Raw genomic sequence first — 18188 nt, 5'->3', positions numbered from 1 at the left:
GTTATTGGTGTATAGGAATGCTTGTGATTTCTGCACATTGATTTTGTACCCTGAGACTTTGCTGAAGTTGCTTATCAGTTTCAGGAGATTTGGGGCTGAGACAATGGGGTCTTCTAAATATACAATCATGTCGTCTACAAACAGAGAAAGTTTGACTTCCTCCTTTCCTAATTGAATACACTTTATTTCTTTTTCTTGCCTGATTGCTCTGGCTAGAACTTCCAATACTATATTGAATAGGAGTGGTGGGGGAGGGCATCCTTGTCTAGTGCTAAATTTCAAAGGGAATGCTTCCAGTTTTGGGCCATTTAGTATGATATTGACTTTGGGTTTTTCATAAATAGCTTTTATTATTTTCAGATACATGTCATCGATATCTAGTATACTGAGAGTTTCTAGAATAAAGGGCTGTTGAGTTTTGTTGAAGGCCTTCTCTGCATCTATTGAGATAATCATGTGGTTTTTGTCTTTGATTCTGTTTATGTGGTGGATTACATTTATAGACTTGAGTATGTTGAACCAGCCTTGTGTCCCCAGGATGAATCCTACTTGATCATGATGGATAAGCTTTGTGATGTGCTGTTGCAATTGGTTTGCCAGTATTTTATTGATGATTTTTGCAGCTATGTTCATCATGGATATTGGCCTGAAGTCTTCTTTTTTTATTGAGTCTCTGTCGGGTTTTGGATGGTATTGGTGTCATAAAATGATTCGATAAGGATACTCTCTTTTTGTTTTGTTTGGAATAGCTTCAGAAGGAGTGTTACCAACTCCTCTTTGATATCTCATAGAATTTGGCTGTGAACCCATCTGGACCTGGGCTTTTTTTGGTTGGTAGGCTATTAATTGCTGCCTTGACTTCAGCCCTTGTTATTGGACTATTCAGGATTTCAACTTCTTCCTGGTTTAGGCATGGGAGGGTGCATGTGTCCAGGAATTTATCCATTTCTTTCAGGTTTACTGGTTTATGTGCATAGAGTTGTTTGTAGTAATCTCTGATGGTAGTTTGTATTTCTGTGGGATCGGTGGTTATAACCCCTTCATCATTTTTATTGCATCTATTTGATTCTTCTCTCTTTTCTTTTTTATTAATCTGGCTAGTGGTCTGTCTATTTTGTTGATCTTTTCAAAAAACCAGCTGCTGGATTTACTGATTTTTTGAAAGTATTTTTGTCTCTCTATCTCCTTCAGTTCTGCTCTGATCTTAGTTATTTCTTGTCTTCTGCTAGCTTTTGAGGTTTTTTTATCTTGCTCCTCTAGCCTTTTTGATTTTAATGATAGGGTGTCGATTTTAGATCTTTCCTTGCTTCTCATGTGGGCATTTATTGCTATAAATTTCCCTCTAGACACTGCTTTAAATGTGTCCCAGAGTTTCTGGTACATTGTGTTTTCATTCTTGTTGGTTTCAAAGAACATCTTTATTTCTGCCTTCATTTCATTGTTTATCCAGTCAACATTCATGAGCCAGTTGTTCAGTTTCCATGAAGTTGTGTGGTTCTGAGTTAGTTTCTTGATCCTGAGTTCTAATTTGATTGCACTGTGGTCTGAGAGACTGTTTGTTATGATTTCTGTACTTTTGCATTTGCTAAGTAGTGACTTACTTCCCATTATGTGGTCAGTTTTAGAGTAGGTGTGATGTGGTGCTGAGAAGAATGTATTGGATTCTTCTTCAATGCTGTGGATTTGGGGTGGAGAATTCTGTACATGTCTATTAGGTTTGCGTGGTCTGGATATGAGTTCAAGTCCTGGATATCCTTGTTAATTTTCTGTCTCATTGATTGTCTAATATTGACAATGGGGTGTTAAAGCCTCCCACTATTATTGTCTATTATTGTGTGGGAGTCTACGTCTCTTTGTAGGTCATTAAGAACTTGCTTTATGTATCTGGGTGTTCCCATATTGGGTGCATATATACTTAGGATCATCAGCTCTTCTTGTTACATTGACCCTTTTACCATTATGTAATGCCCTTCTTTGTCTCTTTTAATCTTTGTTGGTTTAAAGTCTATTTTATCAGGGACTAGGATTGCAACTCCTGCTTTATTTGCTCTCCATTTGCTTGGTAAATCTTCCTCCATCCCTTTATCTTGAGACTACGTGTATCCTTGCATATGAGATGGGTTTCCGGAATACAGCATACTGATTTTTTTGACATTTTAATCCAATTTGCCAGTCTGCGTCTTTTGATTGGGGCATTTACCCCATTTACATTTAAGGTTAATATTGTTATCTGTGAATTTGATCCTGCCATTTTGATGCTAGCTGGTTGTTTTGCCCATTAGTTAATGCAGTTTCTTCATTGTGTCAATGCTTTTTACCATTTGGTATGTTTTTGGAGTGGTTGGTACTGATTGTTCCTTTCCTTGTTTAGTGCTTCTTTCAGGAGCTGTTGTAAGGCAGGCCTGGTGGTGATGAAATCTCTCAGCAATTGCTTGTTTGTAAAGGATTTTATTTATCCTTCACTTATGAAGCTTAGTTTGGCTGGATATGAAATTCTAGATTGAAAGTTCTTTTCTTTAATGATGTTGAATATTGGCCCCCACTCTCTTCTGGCTTGTAGGGTTTCTGCCAAGACATCCGCTGTGAGTCTAATGGGCTTCCCTTTGTGGGTAACCCAACCTTTCTCTCTGGGTGCCCTTAGCATTTTTTCCTTTGTTTCAACTCTGGTGAATCTGATGATTATGTGCCTTGGGGTTGCTCTTCTTGACAAATATCTTTGTGGTGTTCTCTGTATTTCCTGGACTTGAATGGTGGCCTGCCTTGATAGTTTGGGGAAGTTTTCCTGGGTAATATCCTGAAGAGTGTTTTCCAGCTTGGATTCATTCTCTCCATCACATTCCAGTACACCTACCAAATGTAGATTAGGTCTTTTCACATAATCCCATATTTCTTTGAGGCTTTGTTCATTTCTTTTCACTGTTTTATCTAATCTTGCCTTCTTGTTTTATTTCATTGAGTTGATCTTCAATCTCTGATATCCTTTCTTCTGCTTGGTCGATTCAGCTATTGAAATTTGTGTGTGCTTTGTGAAGTTCTCATGCTGTGTTTTTCAGCTCCATTAAATCATTTATATTCTTCTTTAAACTGTTTATTCTCATTAGCATTTCATCAAACCTTTTTTCAAGGTTCTTAGTTTCTTTGCATTGGGTTAGAATATGTTCTTTTATTTCAGAGAAGTTTGTTATTACCCACTTTCTGAAGCCTGTTTCTGTCAATTCATCAGGCTCATTCACCATCCAGCCTTTTTCCTTTGCTGATGATGAGTTGTGATCCCTGGGAGAAGGAGAGGCATTCTGATTTTGGGTGTTTTCATCCTTTTTACGCTGATTTCTTCCCATCTTTGTGAATTTATCTACCTGTGTTCTTTGTAGTTGTTGACTTTCAGATGGGTTCTCTGAATGGACATCCTTTTTGTTGATGATGAATTTATTTTTTTCTGTTTTTCAGTTTTCCTTCTAACAGATCCCCTACTTGCCTGGAGATCATCTGCAGCAGCTGCAGAACAGTAAGTGTTGCTGCCAGTTTCTTCTTCTGTTATCTTTTTCCCAGAAAGATATCCAGCAGATGTCAGCCTGAGCTCTCCTTTATGAGGTGACTCTTTGGATATATGGGGGTCAGAGAGCTGCTTGAAGAGATAGTCTGTCCCTTATAGGAGCTCAAGTGCTGAGTTGTGAGCTCTGTTGTTCCGTTCAGAGCTGCTGGGCAGGTACAGTTAAGTCTGCTGCAGTGGAACTCATAACCACCTTTTTTCCCAGGTGCTCTGTCCTGGGAAGGCGGGGCTTTATTTATAAGTTCCTCATGTGTTGCTGCTTTTTTTCAGAGCTGCCCTGCCCAGCGAGGAGGTAGCCTAGTCACAGTCTGCCAGCAGAGGCTTTGCTGAGCTGGGTTGACAATGTTAATTACCCTCCAATGGTATTTACTTGAGACCTTTGTCATTTAATCTGTACGAAATAAATGCAAAGGCTGCAGGCTTATTGAGGCTGCTGCTGACTCTGGCAGGGGACCCTGGGCCAGAAACAGCCAAGCCTGTGTAAGAGTGAGTTTTTCATCTGTCACTAGGTCAGGGTCTATGGGTCAGACACAGCAGGATAATACTTGAAAAATATTTGCAAATTATATATATGATAAAGAAATTTGGATATCCACAGTCTCTATAGAACTCATGTTCAACAATAAGATGAAAAACAATTCAATTACAATGGCCAAAAGACTTGAATAGAAAGTTTTCATGAAAGACATAATAATACAAGAAAAGGTGCTCAACATTATTAGTCATTAAGCAAAGGCAACAGTGGGAGCGAGAGGGTGGGGCAAAACAAAATTTAAAAAATAAGCTAAGGCAAATTAAAACTACAAGATGATATAACTACACATGCCTTAATATGGGTACAATGGAAAAGATAGATAATAGTAAGTACTGGTAAGGATTTTGAGAAAATGAATCTCATGGTGAGATTATAAATTAATAATGCCATCTTGGAAAACTGTTTGGCAGCTTCTTATGAAGGTAACTATAAACTTACCATACAATTAATTTGTGAATTTAACTCTTAGGAATCTACCCAAAAGAAATTAAACATATATCCACACAAAGATTAATATATACTCTAGCAGCATTATTCATAAGACAAAAACTGAAAAAAAATCCGAATATCAACTGGAATCGACAAACAAAATGTAATGTACTCGTGTGGTGAAATACTACTCAGTGATTAAAAGGATGAAACTACCGATATATGTGACAGTGTGGATAGACCTCAAAAAGTTATGCTATGTGAAATAAATCAGATATGAAAACTACATATTATATTATTCATTTATGGAATTCCTTGAAAAAACAAATTTATAGAAACAGAAATCTGACAAGTAATTACAGTAGCTGAGGGATTCGAATTGGTGACTGACTACGAATGTGTGGGAGAGAAAATTTGGGGAGAGATGCAAACATTCTAGAACTGTATTGTGAGGATGGTCACATAACTCGGTAAGTTTACCAAAAATCAACAGATGAAATTTATAGGATGTAAGTTATACCTCAATAAAGCTGTAAAAATGTTTAAAATCGATATATGTAAAGAAACTTGCATTTCACAGAAACTAGATTTCTTAAATATATTTTTATTTTCCTTATTCAAAGTAAATTAACTGCAAAACAGTTTGCTTAAGGTTGTAGAAGGAATATGAAAAGTGGGCAGAATTTCAATAGGGTGGATGTAATGAAAAGGTTACCATATTTCAGGCAGAAGAAATAGCAAGAACAAAGTAAAGATGCAAGAAATTAGGGCACATTTGAAGATCAGTCTTCTTGGCTGATGAAGGCCAGAAATCAAGTAGTCAATGGTTCAGTCTTCTGAATTCCAGGTGATTGTTTATCCTTGAGCCGCAGCCTGTATCTCATACAACCAGTGGCAGCCACCACTTTACTGTAAACGTCACACACTAGATGATGATTCATTATCCAAAGCCTTTGGCATTGATCATTTAAACCATTAGCGATGCCAAAATGTGACACTTATATATACACGAATCATAAATTTCTGTTTCAAAAAAGCACTCTTCTAAAAAAAAAAAAAACTTCTTAACATTGCTAGAATTACATCATTTTAGGAATGGGATGGGCCTTTGAAATCACCTGTTGAGTGTCTTCATTAGGAAGGTGTGTATGTGCACAGGCACACGCATATATATGCATATGTCCACACTTACACCCATACAGAACTTTTAAGTACTCTTTATTTTTTGCTTCCCCCCAGCCTGAATAATTTTCAAATAAGGACAGCTACCATAAGGGAAAATATAAGAACCAAGAAGTCCACACACTGGGGTCTGTTGTGGAGGGGTTAGGGGAGGGAAAGCAGAGGGTGGGGATAACATGGGGAGAAATGCCAGATATAGGTGACGGGGGACAGAGGCAGCAAACCACCTTGCCATGTAAGTACCTATGCAACAACCCTGCACGATCTGCACATGTACCCCAGAACCTGAAGTACAATAAAATAAACATTAAGAAAGAAGTCGTAGCTATCACTTTGACAATGGTATTTTCTCCCATCCAGCGGAAATAGCGCCCTCCGCTGGATGGGAGAAAATACCATTGTCAAGTGATAGCTAGGACTTCTTTCTTAATGTTTATTTTATTGTACTTTAGGTTCTGGGGTACATGTGCAGATCATGCAGGGTTGTTGGTTCTCCTGCCCATAGGGAAGATATGGGGAATTTGTGCATCAAGATATATACACTACCTTGTGAAATTCTAAAAGATCTTCTTGATATTTCTGTCTTCATCTAAGTTACTCTCATGGGAAGTTTTGAGTCAACATGCTAGAATCAGCAATAGCCAGGGACATAAGGCTTCTCAATTTGACAAGCACTGCAAAGTACATGCATGCATTCACCCAGAGGACGGGGGACGCTGTTTCAGCATATTTTAAACCCTACGAATTAATTTATTTGTAAGCAGTACACTCACTTTTTTGGATGGTAGGACTACTAGGGAATCAAACACTCCTTTCAGAATCTGGCAAACCCAAGAACACACCACAAATTTCTAAAAGTTTATTTGTCTTCTGTGAGACCCATTCCAGGACCCCTGGTAATTCATACTAAAACACTGCATTGGAGATATTTTTTAAATGAATGTTCTCATTTATTAAATTATTTTATAAATGGAGAGGATTCAGCTATTTTTAAAAAATCCTCATTGTTCCCCCAGGTGCAGATTCAACTTTCTACTATTATAATTAGCTTGGTTAGAAGCCATCAGAAGTGACATACAAAATGAGCTGCATTTGGAAAACAATTTATTACCTCCCTAAGGTCTGTGTGATAAGTAAACACACAAAACCTTAACCAGAGGCACTGCAAAGCCAGAAATACATAGCAAATAGCAAAGATCACAGTGTCTCCTTTTATTGAAATAAATGTTTATCTGACCTGGAAAGGGATGTTGTCAGCGCAATATGGGGCCAGCAAATCAAAATTTGCAAAAGCTGCTTGCTGTGATTTTCTTGCTCAAAAACAAGCATAATTTTGCATGACCTAAGGTAGATGTTTTTCTAGATACACATTTTTTTTCTTAAGGAAGGCTTGATACAAAATGTTTCTTCTGAAATTCTTGCATGTTAATATTGATTTCAGTTTGGTATCTCATACACACACTAATAATTGTTGTCTCTCAAAATTATCATTCAATTAAAGCAGAAAACTAACACACAGAAAGCTTTTTTCTCAAGGGCGTCTTTCAACTGTACAGCCTCTATGACTCTATGAGCATGAAAGTGTTGCCTCAACTCAAGATGCAAGTACAGATCCTCAGTTTCCACCCACAGAACATTAAAGACAGAAAGGACCAAAGGTTATTTCATCCAACCCTCTCATTCTGAGATGACCAGAGGAGTTGTATGGTCTGTCCATGGTTGCTCAGCTAATTAACAGCAGAACCATGAGAACCAGGATTTTGACTCTCTGAGTTCTTTCTCCTATTGACTTCTAGCTCTAGAAAAGGGTTTCTCAACTGCAGTATTACTGACCTTTCGGACAGGATAATTCTTTGTTGTTGGGGGCTGCCCTGGGCAGTGTAGTTTGTTTGGCAGCATCTCTAGCCTCTACCCACTAGATGCTAGTAGTACCTTCCTCTACCCCACAGTTGTGACAATAAAAAAAGTCTCCATGCATTGCAAAATGTCACCTAGAGAATTGAAAACCATGTCGCACAGTATACAAACATCACCTGAGTGCAAGGCCTAGCTTTAATCCCATCCTTTCCATCAGCTCTCTACACAATCCAGCTTCTAGTAATCCTACCCTTTTTACTAAAAGGACTCGTTGCTGCTACCTTTTTTTTATTGTTTACATACATTTTTTTTTTTACTTTGTGATATTGCTTGTGTTATATTGTTTTAAAATACTATATTTAGGCCGGGCACAGTGGCCCACACCTATAATCCCAGCACTTTGTGAGGCCAAGACAGGCAGATCACTTTGAGCTCAGGAGTTCGAGATCAGCCTGGTCAACATGGCAAAACCCTGTTTTTTTTATATAAAATACAAAAATTAGGCCTGCCATGGTGGCTCACACCTGTAGCCCCAGTTACTCAGTAGGCTGAGGCTGGAGAATGGCTTCAGCTCAGGTAGTGGAGGCTGCAGTGAGCTGAGATCGCACCACTGCACTCCAGCCTGGGCGACAGAGCCAGATTCCATCTCAAAATAAAAAAACATATTTAATGGTTTCCATGTTTATATGTTAGTTCCCCAATTAGACTTGAAGCCTCGTAAAGAAAGAAACCATGTCTTAACAGTATCTTTCTATTTACTAATTATCTAGAACATGATTCACACAAGGTAGGAATTCAAGAATATTCAGTAGATTGATTCAGTATAATCAGATTGCCACTGTACAAAAAGGAAAATTTGCAAACATATAATACTACTTCCATTAGCATAGAGTGAGTTTTTTTTTTATTTTTATAATTTTGATGAAAATGTTTCTAGCATTTACTTGCAGCCACATCTTAGTAGAAAGATTATTGTGGATACAGTCATTTCTGATGACTCAAACATCATTTGGAAAATCAATTGTGCTGTTTAGGCTGCCTCCATTCTCAAATAGCTTCACATGGTGCTGCTTTTAAAACTGTTATGCATATTTCAGTGTTTCTGTCTCCCTTACATGTATCAGCTAACATTTATCAGCTGTCCCCATGACTTCCAGTGATCATTCTCTGCACCTAGTAACGAGGTGCTGGGTAGAGAAGGAACAGCAAGATGACAACAGTGACAACAACAGTCACGAACACAAATCCTAGCGCTCTTTGAGACTTATTGCATGCCAGACATCGGTCTACATGCTTTACATTCAGTGAGTCATTATTGTGAACAATTTCAGAGATATTCACTATTTGTTGTTTTCATTGTACTACTGAAGAAACTGAGGCACAGAGAGGTTGAGTAACTTGCCTAAGTTATCAGAGGCACGAAATGGTAAGAACAAAACCTAGGGAGCCCGACTCAAGAACTTTTAGTGGTCATGACTACACTGTGCTACACTCGGCATATAATTAGATAATCACCAGCCTCAAAAATAAGTCAACCAATTTTACCCAAAATTCAGAGCAAATGATTTCCAAAAGTATTTGATGGTGGTTTTACGTGTCATAAAATGTGTGAACTTTGTGGCAGCTATTTCACTATGACAACGTTTTCCTTGAGTTGCTAATTTATTTTTCAAATTAAGATATATTCATTTGCTAAGCACTGACTATGTCCCAGGTACTGTTCTAGGAGCTGGTTATAGGCTCAAAAGATTATAGACCCTCAACAACAAAAGAGACACCAGTCGCCTTCTAGCCTGGTGCTTCCAAGTCTGGCTGTCCCTTAGAATTACCTGGGGAGCTTTACAAAACTACTGCTGCCTGGTCCCCACCGCACACCAACTGAATCAAAATCTCCACAGGTGGGGCTTCCTGGGGAGGCCAGGGTTACTGAAGTGGTCTGCCTAAAGTCACAGAGGTAGACATTTCTAAAGTTTTCCTGATTTTTGAAAATTTTTCTACTACACCATAAAACTGTTTCAGGTATTTGGAAATCTTTTCATCCAACAAATAAGAAGAAATTGACAAATAAGACAAAACTGGTTAGGGGAGAAAGTCAGTAAGTAATCACAGATACCTGGAGTGCTCTGAAAGCCATAATACAGCAAAAACAGTCAAAATATTTTCCTGCAATATGAACCATCAGAGTATAATCTCACTAAATCTGAAATACTTTATGGACAAGGACAAGGACAAGTCAAAGGCAGCCCAGCTGACAGAAAACAGCATTAGATTTGGTACCACTTAAGACTGGGTTCAAATTTAGTAAATCATGGGCAAATTTATTCATTACCATAAGCCCCGTCTCTGCACCTGTATAAAAGCAGGTAGATAATACTTCCTGTGTTGGTAATTAAATCAAAGCATGTAGGCAAATGCTTCTAGCATAATTGATTAGGTAACTCACAAATTATAAGTCGTTTCTCTCCCTTCCTTTGAATCTGACTGAAAAGGAAATTAACAACTCAACAAACTACCCAGGTCACCTAATATGACCCATGTTTTATAAAAGCAGGCAAGTGCTTAGCTAGAAATCATTTTTGCATCCAATCCACAGAAGCACAATCTCCTCTGGCAGTTCTCCTTGCCTTCCTGCCAGAACCTTAAGAACTAGGTATTTTCTTCTGCTCCTCACTGAGAATGCACAGCAAAACTTCCTTCTCCTGGGTATCTGTGGACTGCATTTACACTCTGATTCACACCCAAGCCCTAATTCAGACTTATACTATTCCTTCACCACAGGGTGGTGACATCAAGAGTGTGGCACCCTCCATAAACACTCATGCTGAAATGCCACAAGCACTGAACATTAAAGCTCAAAAGCAGATGTCCTTGTCAGGTCAAAAACAATTGCATATGAAGCCTTCAATGTCTGTGTTTTCATACAGAAGTTTTCTGAAGGGATATATTTCTTCCATGGACCAACCAGATCATTTTTGTGGTATATTCATGGGAAAAGTCCTTATCTATTTTCCTTAATAAATGTTTCAGCTCCTCAGACCTTGCAGAACAGTAACAGCTTCTTGTTCAGTTGTTGACTAGGAAAACTAACCCCTTCAAATTTAATTTTAACAAATGCAGCAGAAAGCACTTACAGGGTTCAGAGTTCAATGCGCAGTACAATTGAGGAACATATAATAAAACCATGTTTGGACACCAAAGAAGTTACAGGCACATGCAGAATTTGGACAATGCTATAATGTGGGCCACAATGAGAGAAAACCTAGAGATTCTACCACAATTCCCATAAATTGGATATAATTACGTTGAATTATTTAAAGTTCCCTATTTTGGCTGCTTTGCACAGTATCTTCTGCCAAGCTCACAATAACACTTCCCAGTATAAATACACAGCCTATAAAATGTGTTTTTATGTAAAATTGTGGGCCATAGGTTGTTTTGAAAAGAAAATTCCAAGTTGTAAAACACAAATGTCTTACTAAAAAGAATGTTTCCTGAAATATGTGTGGCATAACTAAAGTTCCACGGGATGCTAGATATTAGGCAGAATAAAAAATGCATGAATAAATGAAGGTGAAGATTCACATGAGAAAATAATTCTGAGGAAATCCAAAGTTAAGCAAATGTCCTTTTTTAAAACTCCAGGACTTCTCAGAACCTCTAATATACAAATGTGTATTCTAACCCTCTAAGAAGTAGATCTAATAGAGAGTATTTCCCAAAGTTAGTTTTTTTCAAGCATTATTCCAGACTCAGGTACTGTATGAAACACCAGTTTGGGAAACACTGACCTGAAATGTTACCATGATAAACTGCCATTCAGTAGTTCTGCCATTCAGCAGGACAAAGGAACATCCTAATTCATCAGATGAAAGATGAGTTGGTCCATTTGGCAAACAGACCAGAATAATCTTTCGATTCTGATCAGTATTCTCAAGCACTTGTAACATCTTGGCAGTTCCCATAAGGGGTGAAGTACAGCTCTTGCCATACTAGCTGTGGCTGTTTATATACCCATAAAAAATCATTAAAACACTTGCATGTAGTGTTCTAATTGCATATAGTTCTGTAAGATTACACAATGTAATTATTATTTTTTTTAACATACTAGGGGTCAACAAATAATACGCTGGCTTTATTATAATGTACTTCCTCAGGATGGCTTTCCCATTCTTTCCAGTTTGTAAGTGCAAAACAACTTGAAACCTGAATCCATATGAACAAACCACTGGCCAATTCAGTCAAAATGACTAATCAAATCAATGGGGAAGAAATTGAGGGCACATAAGGCTGAATCTTCTGATTAGTGGATTTTAAACAATTGTGCCATTGATTATCTCCAGGTTTGGAGGAAGCAAAAAAAAAAAAAAAAAAAAGAGGCTTTGTATTCACTGTGTCATGAATGTTAAGAATCATTAGAGTGAAAATGTTGCTATAAAAATGTCCATTTCAAAAAGCATTGACTTTTACACTCATAAACAAAAAGGAAAATTCTCACCCAATCAAAATAAACCAAAGCCTTCCAATTTTAAGCGGCTTTGTGCAAAAACACTGCAATCCCTGTTCTGTTCCAATGCAGCATTAAGCTGTTGAGTTCCTTATAAACCATGCCTTTGAAAGGTGTGCAAACATGCTTCTGTCACTCTGGAGGAAGATAAACACGTTGCTCACTTTAGAAAGGCAAACCCAAAGCAGTCTACGCAAACGCCAGTGATTGTCGGGATTTGACAATGTAATAGTTTTGGTTTCTAGGCCCCTGAATAGAATTCCTGTCCACTCAGACAAACCCCGAACAGCTTGTCACATACTGCAATGAGCCTCGTCACTCCAGTCGTCACAGTCGTTGTAGCCATTACACTGCAGTTTCCTGGGGATGCAGATTCCAGTGGCACACAGAAAGCTCTCACCCCCTCCACAGAGCACTAAAAAAAAAAAGGGCAGGAATAATGTCAGAATAAGATTAGTTTTTTTTTCTTTTAAGATTACAAGAGATAAATAAACAGAAAACGTTCTTTTGCTATTCAACAGATTTGTTTCCGAATTCCCTCAGTTTTATTGTCACCATTTTTCCTTTGGCATCCTAGAACATTAATTGATAAATTACCCGGAAATAACACAAAGAGTGCTTGCTTGTCTGAGGAAAACAGGGGCTAATTCACCCGTGGGCTTGCAGAGTGAGGAACCCATGTTCAGAGAGCAAGAGGGTCACTTCATCAATTGCACAATTTATGTGGGGAGAATGGAAGTATTTTTCTAAATAATTAAAAATTATGTCAAAGTAAAGTGCTACGAATTGAACTAACATTTAAAAAGTCTACCTTTCTAAAAAGCTACTCTATGTACCACAGAGAAAGTTCCAGTAAAACAGAGTCAGTAAATGGACGTGTGCTTGAACATAAGCATAGAGACCTGGTGCCCTGTATTTGAAACATATTTACTTGCCTTAATGAAAATGCCAGTTAAAATGTCAGAGTCTATTTTGGCATAAGGAATGGGAAACAGCATTCTCTAACAATATTTTTATTTCTTTTTGCTTAACACAGTTACCTTTTTATGTTTTTGTTTTAATATTTTGCTGTTCTTTTTCTTCTAAAATGCAATCAATATTCAACTGCTTCAAAAATTACAGGAGACAATAAATTTAAGACAAAAAGAAAATTTTTAAGGAAGACCATTAATAAAAGGATAAATCAGCTCAACAAAGTGGATTTAATATAAAAAAGTTTAATAATGTGCATCAAATGCCTCTTAAATGTGCATAATCTTTGACTCAGCAGTCATTTCTCGGCCTTCATAAAAAGGAAATCATTATGAATACGTATTTTACGCTTAATGATATTCCTACCATCATTGTTTAAAATGAGGAAACTATGAAATAACCACTATGCAATATTAAGGGATTCATTAAATAAATTCTGATGCCACCATAATAAGGAACAATATTACAGCCATTGAAAAAATATATGGTAGAAAATGCTTAATGTCCTAGGACAAAATTCAAGCTACTTTAGATGAGAAAACACCAATTGGTCCTAGAAGACAAAATACAATTTGGCATGAGGAAAGGTATATTAACTTTAGTATTAGGATTAAAGTCACTTTTTATTTATTTTTTTTTTACTGTATTGTAGTCTATATTTTACAAATGTTCTTACAATGATGATGTTTTATCTATTTAGCTGGGAAAAAAATAACTTTTTTATGAGCTTCTGTTTCAGATAAAAGAAGTTAAGTAGAACTTTCAAAAATCTCCTTCTTTCTCTCTCACCTTCCACCAAAGCTTGTGTATGTTTGTGGGGTGTGTGTGTGTGTATTGGCTGTGTGGTCAGTTGCCCGGTCACTGCCACCATTCCCTGCACTATGTATTCCTTGATAAGGTGAACCTTGTTGACTAGTTAAAGGGAATCCAGAAATATAGAACATTTTAATTCAGCAATAGAAATAGAGAAAAGTACAAGATGAAAATCTCCAGGCAATGAAGTCCATGCCTGTTATACTTCCTATCATGTTCCTGGGACCCAGCAGATTGGTTGGCGCTCAGAAGATTCTCAAATATGTATTTCCCACCCATGTTCCTGGGACCCAGCCAGTGGCTAGCACTCAGGATGTTCCTGATTCAACGGAAAAAATGTCTAAATCTCGAATAGAACAATATATTGCCATAAAGCAGAAAAAAAATTAATGAATTATTTCCCAGTGTCATTAAGGAAATCAACATTTCAACTCACTGAACATTAAGTATTAGTTGATTTGGCCTCTTATGATGTTACGTCATGTAACATCTTCACAATATCAACAACAAAAGCCCAATTTTCCATTATATTCCATAATTTCAGTATCAGTACAAATTACATCTATCGATTTCAAATGTCAAAATATCCAACATGTTTAGTATGGTGTCAGAAGATTCAGCACAGGAGTGCACTCCTATAGCTACAAATACAGGCTTCTAAAGGATACACAGGAAACCAGATCTAAAACGAAAAACCAAAATACTAAGACTTTACCCATCCAGTCTGTACAATATCCTCTCCCTAGGCTAAAGAGAAAGTTTGAAAGAGGTGTTTATCCTATTGTGAGATTGTTTCTGTATTATACCAGAGAGAGCAAAAATTCCATATGTCTGCATTTTAGCAGCTGCAATGCTTTACAAGAATTATTGCATTCCCCACCTATGGCTCCAATGATTCCTCAGGAAATGGAGCTGAAAGCTCAACATTCAATAGCTCCTAACCTCTAGATTTTATCTTTAAGACTCTATATATTTGATTCCAGTAAAGCCATTTCTTGCATATGATCATCTCAAATCTGGATCAAATTTAAAACACAGCACAGCTTGCATTGCTTTGATTATTGATATCCCCTGTCTTGCTGATTTCGCAGAACCAGACTTCTTTTGTGTGGTTTCTCATCTGGAGGTGTGGCTGTCCTCGGTTTTAGGATGTCATAAATTGTTACTTTATTCTTATTCTTTCTTTGAAAGTTCACAGTTACGGGCTGTCCTTGGTTTTAGGATATCATAAATTGTTACTTTATTCTTCTTCTTTCTTTGAAAGTTCATAGTTACCATATTTAACATTACTTTTATAAAACTGTAATAACTTTTGTATAATCTTTCTGTTTGATTTCTTCTTAACCTGTATTCAGAATTTCCACTTTACTTGTATAAAACTGTTCAATTAATAAAGTACTACAAACATATTTTATTTGGTAGTTTACAAATGAAGGAAATTAACATTGAAATGAGCCAAAGCCACATAATTAGGAAAAGATGAAAAACACCCCAAATCCCAAGGTCTAGGATCCATGCTCAATCCTCCATGCCACACCCACTTCCCTATTCCAGGCACATGTGCAGTAGTGTAAGTTTGCTGATACTCAGCCAGTTTAAGGGTACTAGGTTTGAGTAAAACTTCAACATTGTCTTTATTTTTCTCTCTAAACGAAAAACAAATGTCTGTCTTTCAGAGGATGGAATCCAGATGAGATGACATTCCATGTAGTTCTAGACATCTATTAAATGTAGGGCAGGCACTATACTAATCACTCCCAATAGTACTAATGCCCAAAACCACCAGAATTGCAGTCTTCTTAAAAACACCTGTTTTATTATAGCTTACAGAATTTAAATTCACAGATTTCTGTTCACTGATTGTCTCTCTCTCCCTTCTAGAATGTAATTTCCTTAAAGAAAGGCATTTTATCAGTTTTTCTTACTGCTGTGCCCTGAGTCTGGAATAGAACTGACACATTATAGGTGCAAATTAGATATCTGTTGGATGAATAAATGAAGACTGAGAAGATGGGGTGTCTATGGAGCATGACTGAATGATCATTTCTACTTCTTGGCTCTCAATGGCAATGAATATCTTACAACTTTATTATTTTCATTGCTAGGAGAATAAACTACTGATGCAGGATAAAAATCCCTCTGTGTTACAGTGGGATGCTCACTCAAGCCTGAAGACACATCTGGCTTCTGAGTGGCATTTGCTGTCAGTAGGACAATGAATGGCCCTTCTATAGAAAATAATCTTCCCCACTGGCCTGCAGTGATGCGTCTAACATTCCATCCCTGACACCCACATTACCTATACTTGGAGTTAAAATGGTAGGTATCAGAAGAACTCAAGGTTACTGAGGAAAGGGACTTCGGAGCCACATCATAGATTAAAGGGGTGTATTCAGTTTCCTACTCCATTTCAACCAAAGAGCTCTACTGTTGGCTGCTTTATACATTTGAGTACATGGAAATTACTCTTTGAAAAAGGGCTTTTGCTGTCAAAAACAAGTTTGAAAACTCCTTCATCCTTAAGATTTTGTACTCAGTTGAATACTTAGTTGAATATAATTATAGACTGTTTAGCTTTATGTTATCATTAGCTTTTCATTAGACTTGAGAAAATGAAATACAGAATGAGTGACTTTTGGGGTAGAGAGGGACGCAGGAAAGGTATAGAACATGAAAACTCAGTAAGAAGTGACACCCGGACCCACAACTGAGCTCACAATAGCCCTGCTTGAAGGTGTACAGTGTGTGGATTCAACGCTGTTACACTAGGGTACAAGAAAAGCCAGATTATCTCATTTTCCTAAATAAAATGAATTCATACTTCCCCACTCAAAAAGGTGATGAGAAATATCTTTCAGGCATATTTTTCAGGGTCTCTCTCTCTTTAGGATGCTACAAGGATCCAAGGGGCTTACATGGTGCCTGGAAGAACAAAGGAAGGACCCCTAGCTTTCACTCCTCAGAGAACTGCCAGGGGCTCATGGCTCTAAGTCCTCAAGTGTGTGCTAGACAGAACGCGCCATTGTGTCTGTGCCAAGCCAGGGTACAGGGCCATGGTCCCCAGGGTCCAGCTTTCCTGGCTGCTCCACACAGCCATTCCTTTTGGAGGTCCAGCCTCTTCTACAAGCATGTGAGCACTGGTCTCTGCTATACAATGGGAATGTCAAAGCCTTAGAATATGCCTCCTGCATCCCCCTGCTTCCTCCTCCACCCTCCAGACGTTTCTCCCCATGCCACCCCACCTGGGTGACCCGACACCATCTCTGCTCAGCCCTTCCCTCCTCAATGCTGCTTTCCCTTTCCTGAGACTGCAGAGATGAAAACACAGTTTTTTTGTTGTTTTCTTAGTAGATGGTGCCATTATACAGATGTTTCCTTCATTACTGAGAATGCAAAGGTCTCTATTAGTACCTTCTAAATTACACATTTTTGTTGACAAGTAGCATATATTAGGTGGTTGGTAAATGCCTGCTGAATAAATGCACTTAAGGAGCTCTTAACATCAATACTCTAAAAAGGGCAATGTCATGGTGAAATCTTCTTTTATGGGCTGTAGTGTTCGCCTTGCTGCAAAGACAAGGTAAAAGCAGTCCCTTCACAATTCTTTTATTCAACATCCCTTGGTGTCTTTTATATAACATCTTTTAATTAGTGAGAAACTGTCTCTGTCAAACAAATGTTCAGAGAAAATCCCTAACAACTCCTGAAATTAAGTCAACTCCTTGACTCATTTTTTTTTTCCCTTGAAATAAAGCTATGCTTTGATTCAATGAAAATTTTGCCATCTGGCCTTCAGCTTAAATTCCTAAAAATAAAAGCTAAGTACACTTATTGCCTGTCTGACAGTATGATGGAAGAGCTATTACTCCATAGAAAAATTAGTCATTGTAACATTTTCTGAAACATTATCAAGAAACAACAAAATAGATCTGTAACTGGTGGAACTCTGATAGAAGAGAGAATGTAAATAGAGTTTAGAAAGCAGTTCCATGTCATCATTCAACATTTCAAGAACAATCATAGTATAAAAGGAGACGAAAATCCTACCCAGTAGATTCTAAATCTAATTAAACAAAGTGGAAGTTCTTTTTTAAAAGGCAGAGTAAAAAGCCAAGCTTTATGATCACTATCTTAAGGCTGCCAGAAACAGACTGCTAAGCAGAAATCTAAACACACTTTTTAAAAAGGAATCTTAATATACATTTCAATATAAAATGGAAGGAAGGAAGGAAAGAGGGAAGGGAGGAAGGGAGGGAGGGAGGAAGGGAGGAAGGGAAGAAGGGAGGGACAAAGGGAGGGAGGGGAAGGAAAAGATGAAGGGAAAAGTCCTAAATATGACCCTGAAG

The 18188-nt window shown here is 37.6% G+C and overlaps 1 protein-coding gene across 2 annotated transcripts in view; it reads right to left on the bottom strand.

Annotated features, from left to right (window-relative positions):
- The window catches only part of CORIN (corin, serine peptidase), a 271320-nt gene that overhangs the window by 93917 nt on the left and 159215 nt on the right, over positions 1 to 18188 (bottom strand). For both annotated transcript variants that reach the window (XM_017540328.2, XM_017540330.2), the window contains exon 6: positions 12359 to 12472. In XM_017540328.2, the coding sequence (XP_017395817.1) occupies positions 12359 to 12472 (114 nt within the window). The remainder of the gene's footprint in view (positions 1 to 12358; positions 12473 to 18188) is intronic.

The sequence above is a fragment of the Cebus imitator genome, unplaced genomic scaffold, assembly GCF_001604975.1.
Source record: "Cebus imitator isolate Cc_AM_T3 unplaced genomic scaffold, Cebus_imitator-1.0 Scaffold124, whole genome shotgun sequence".
In the NCBI taxonomy this organism is placed as follows: Eukaryota; Metazoa; Chordata; class Mammalia; order Primates; family Cebidae; genus Cebus; species Cebus imitator.
The sequence above is the reverse complement of the archived record's forward strand: the minus strand, read 5'-3'. Positions and strand labels throughout refer to the sequence as shown.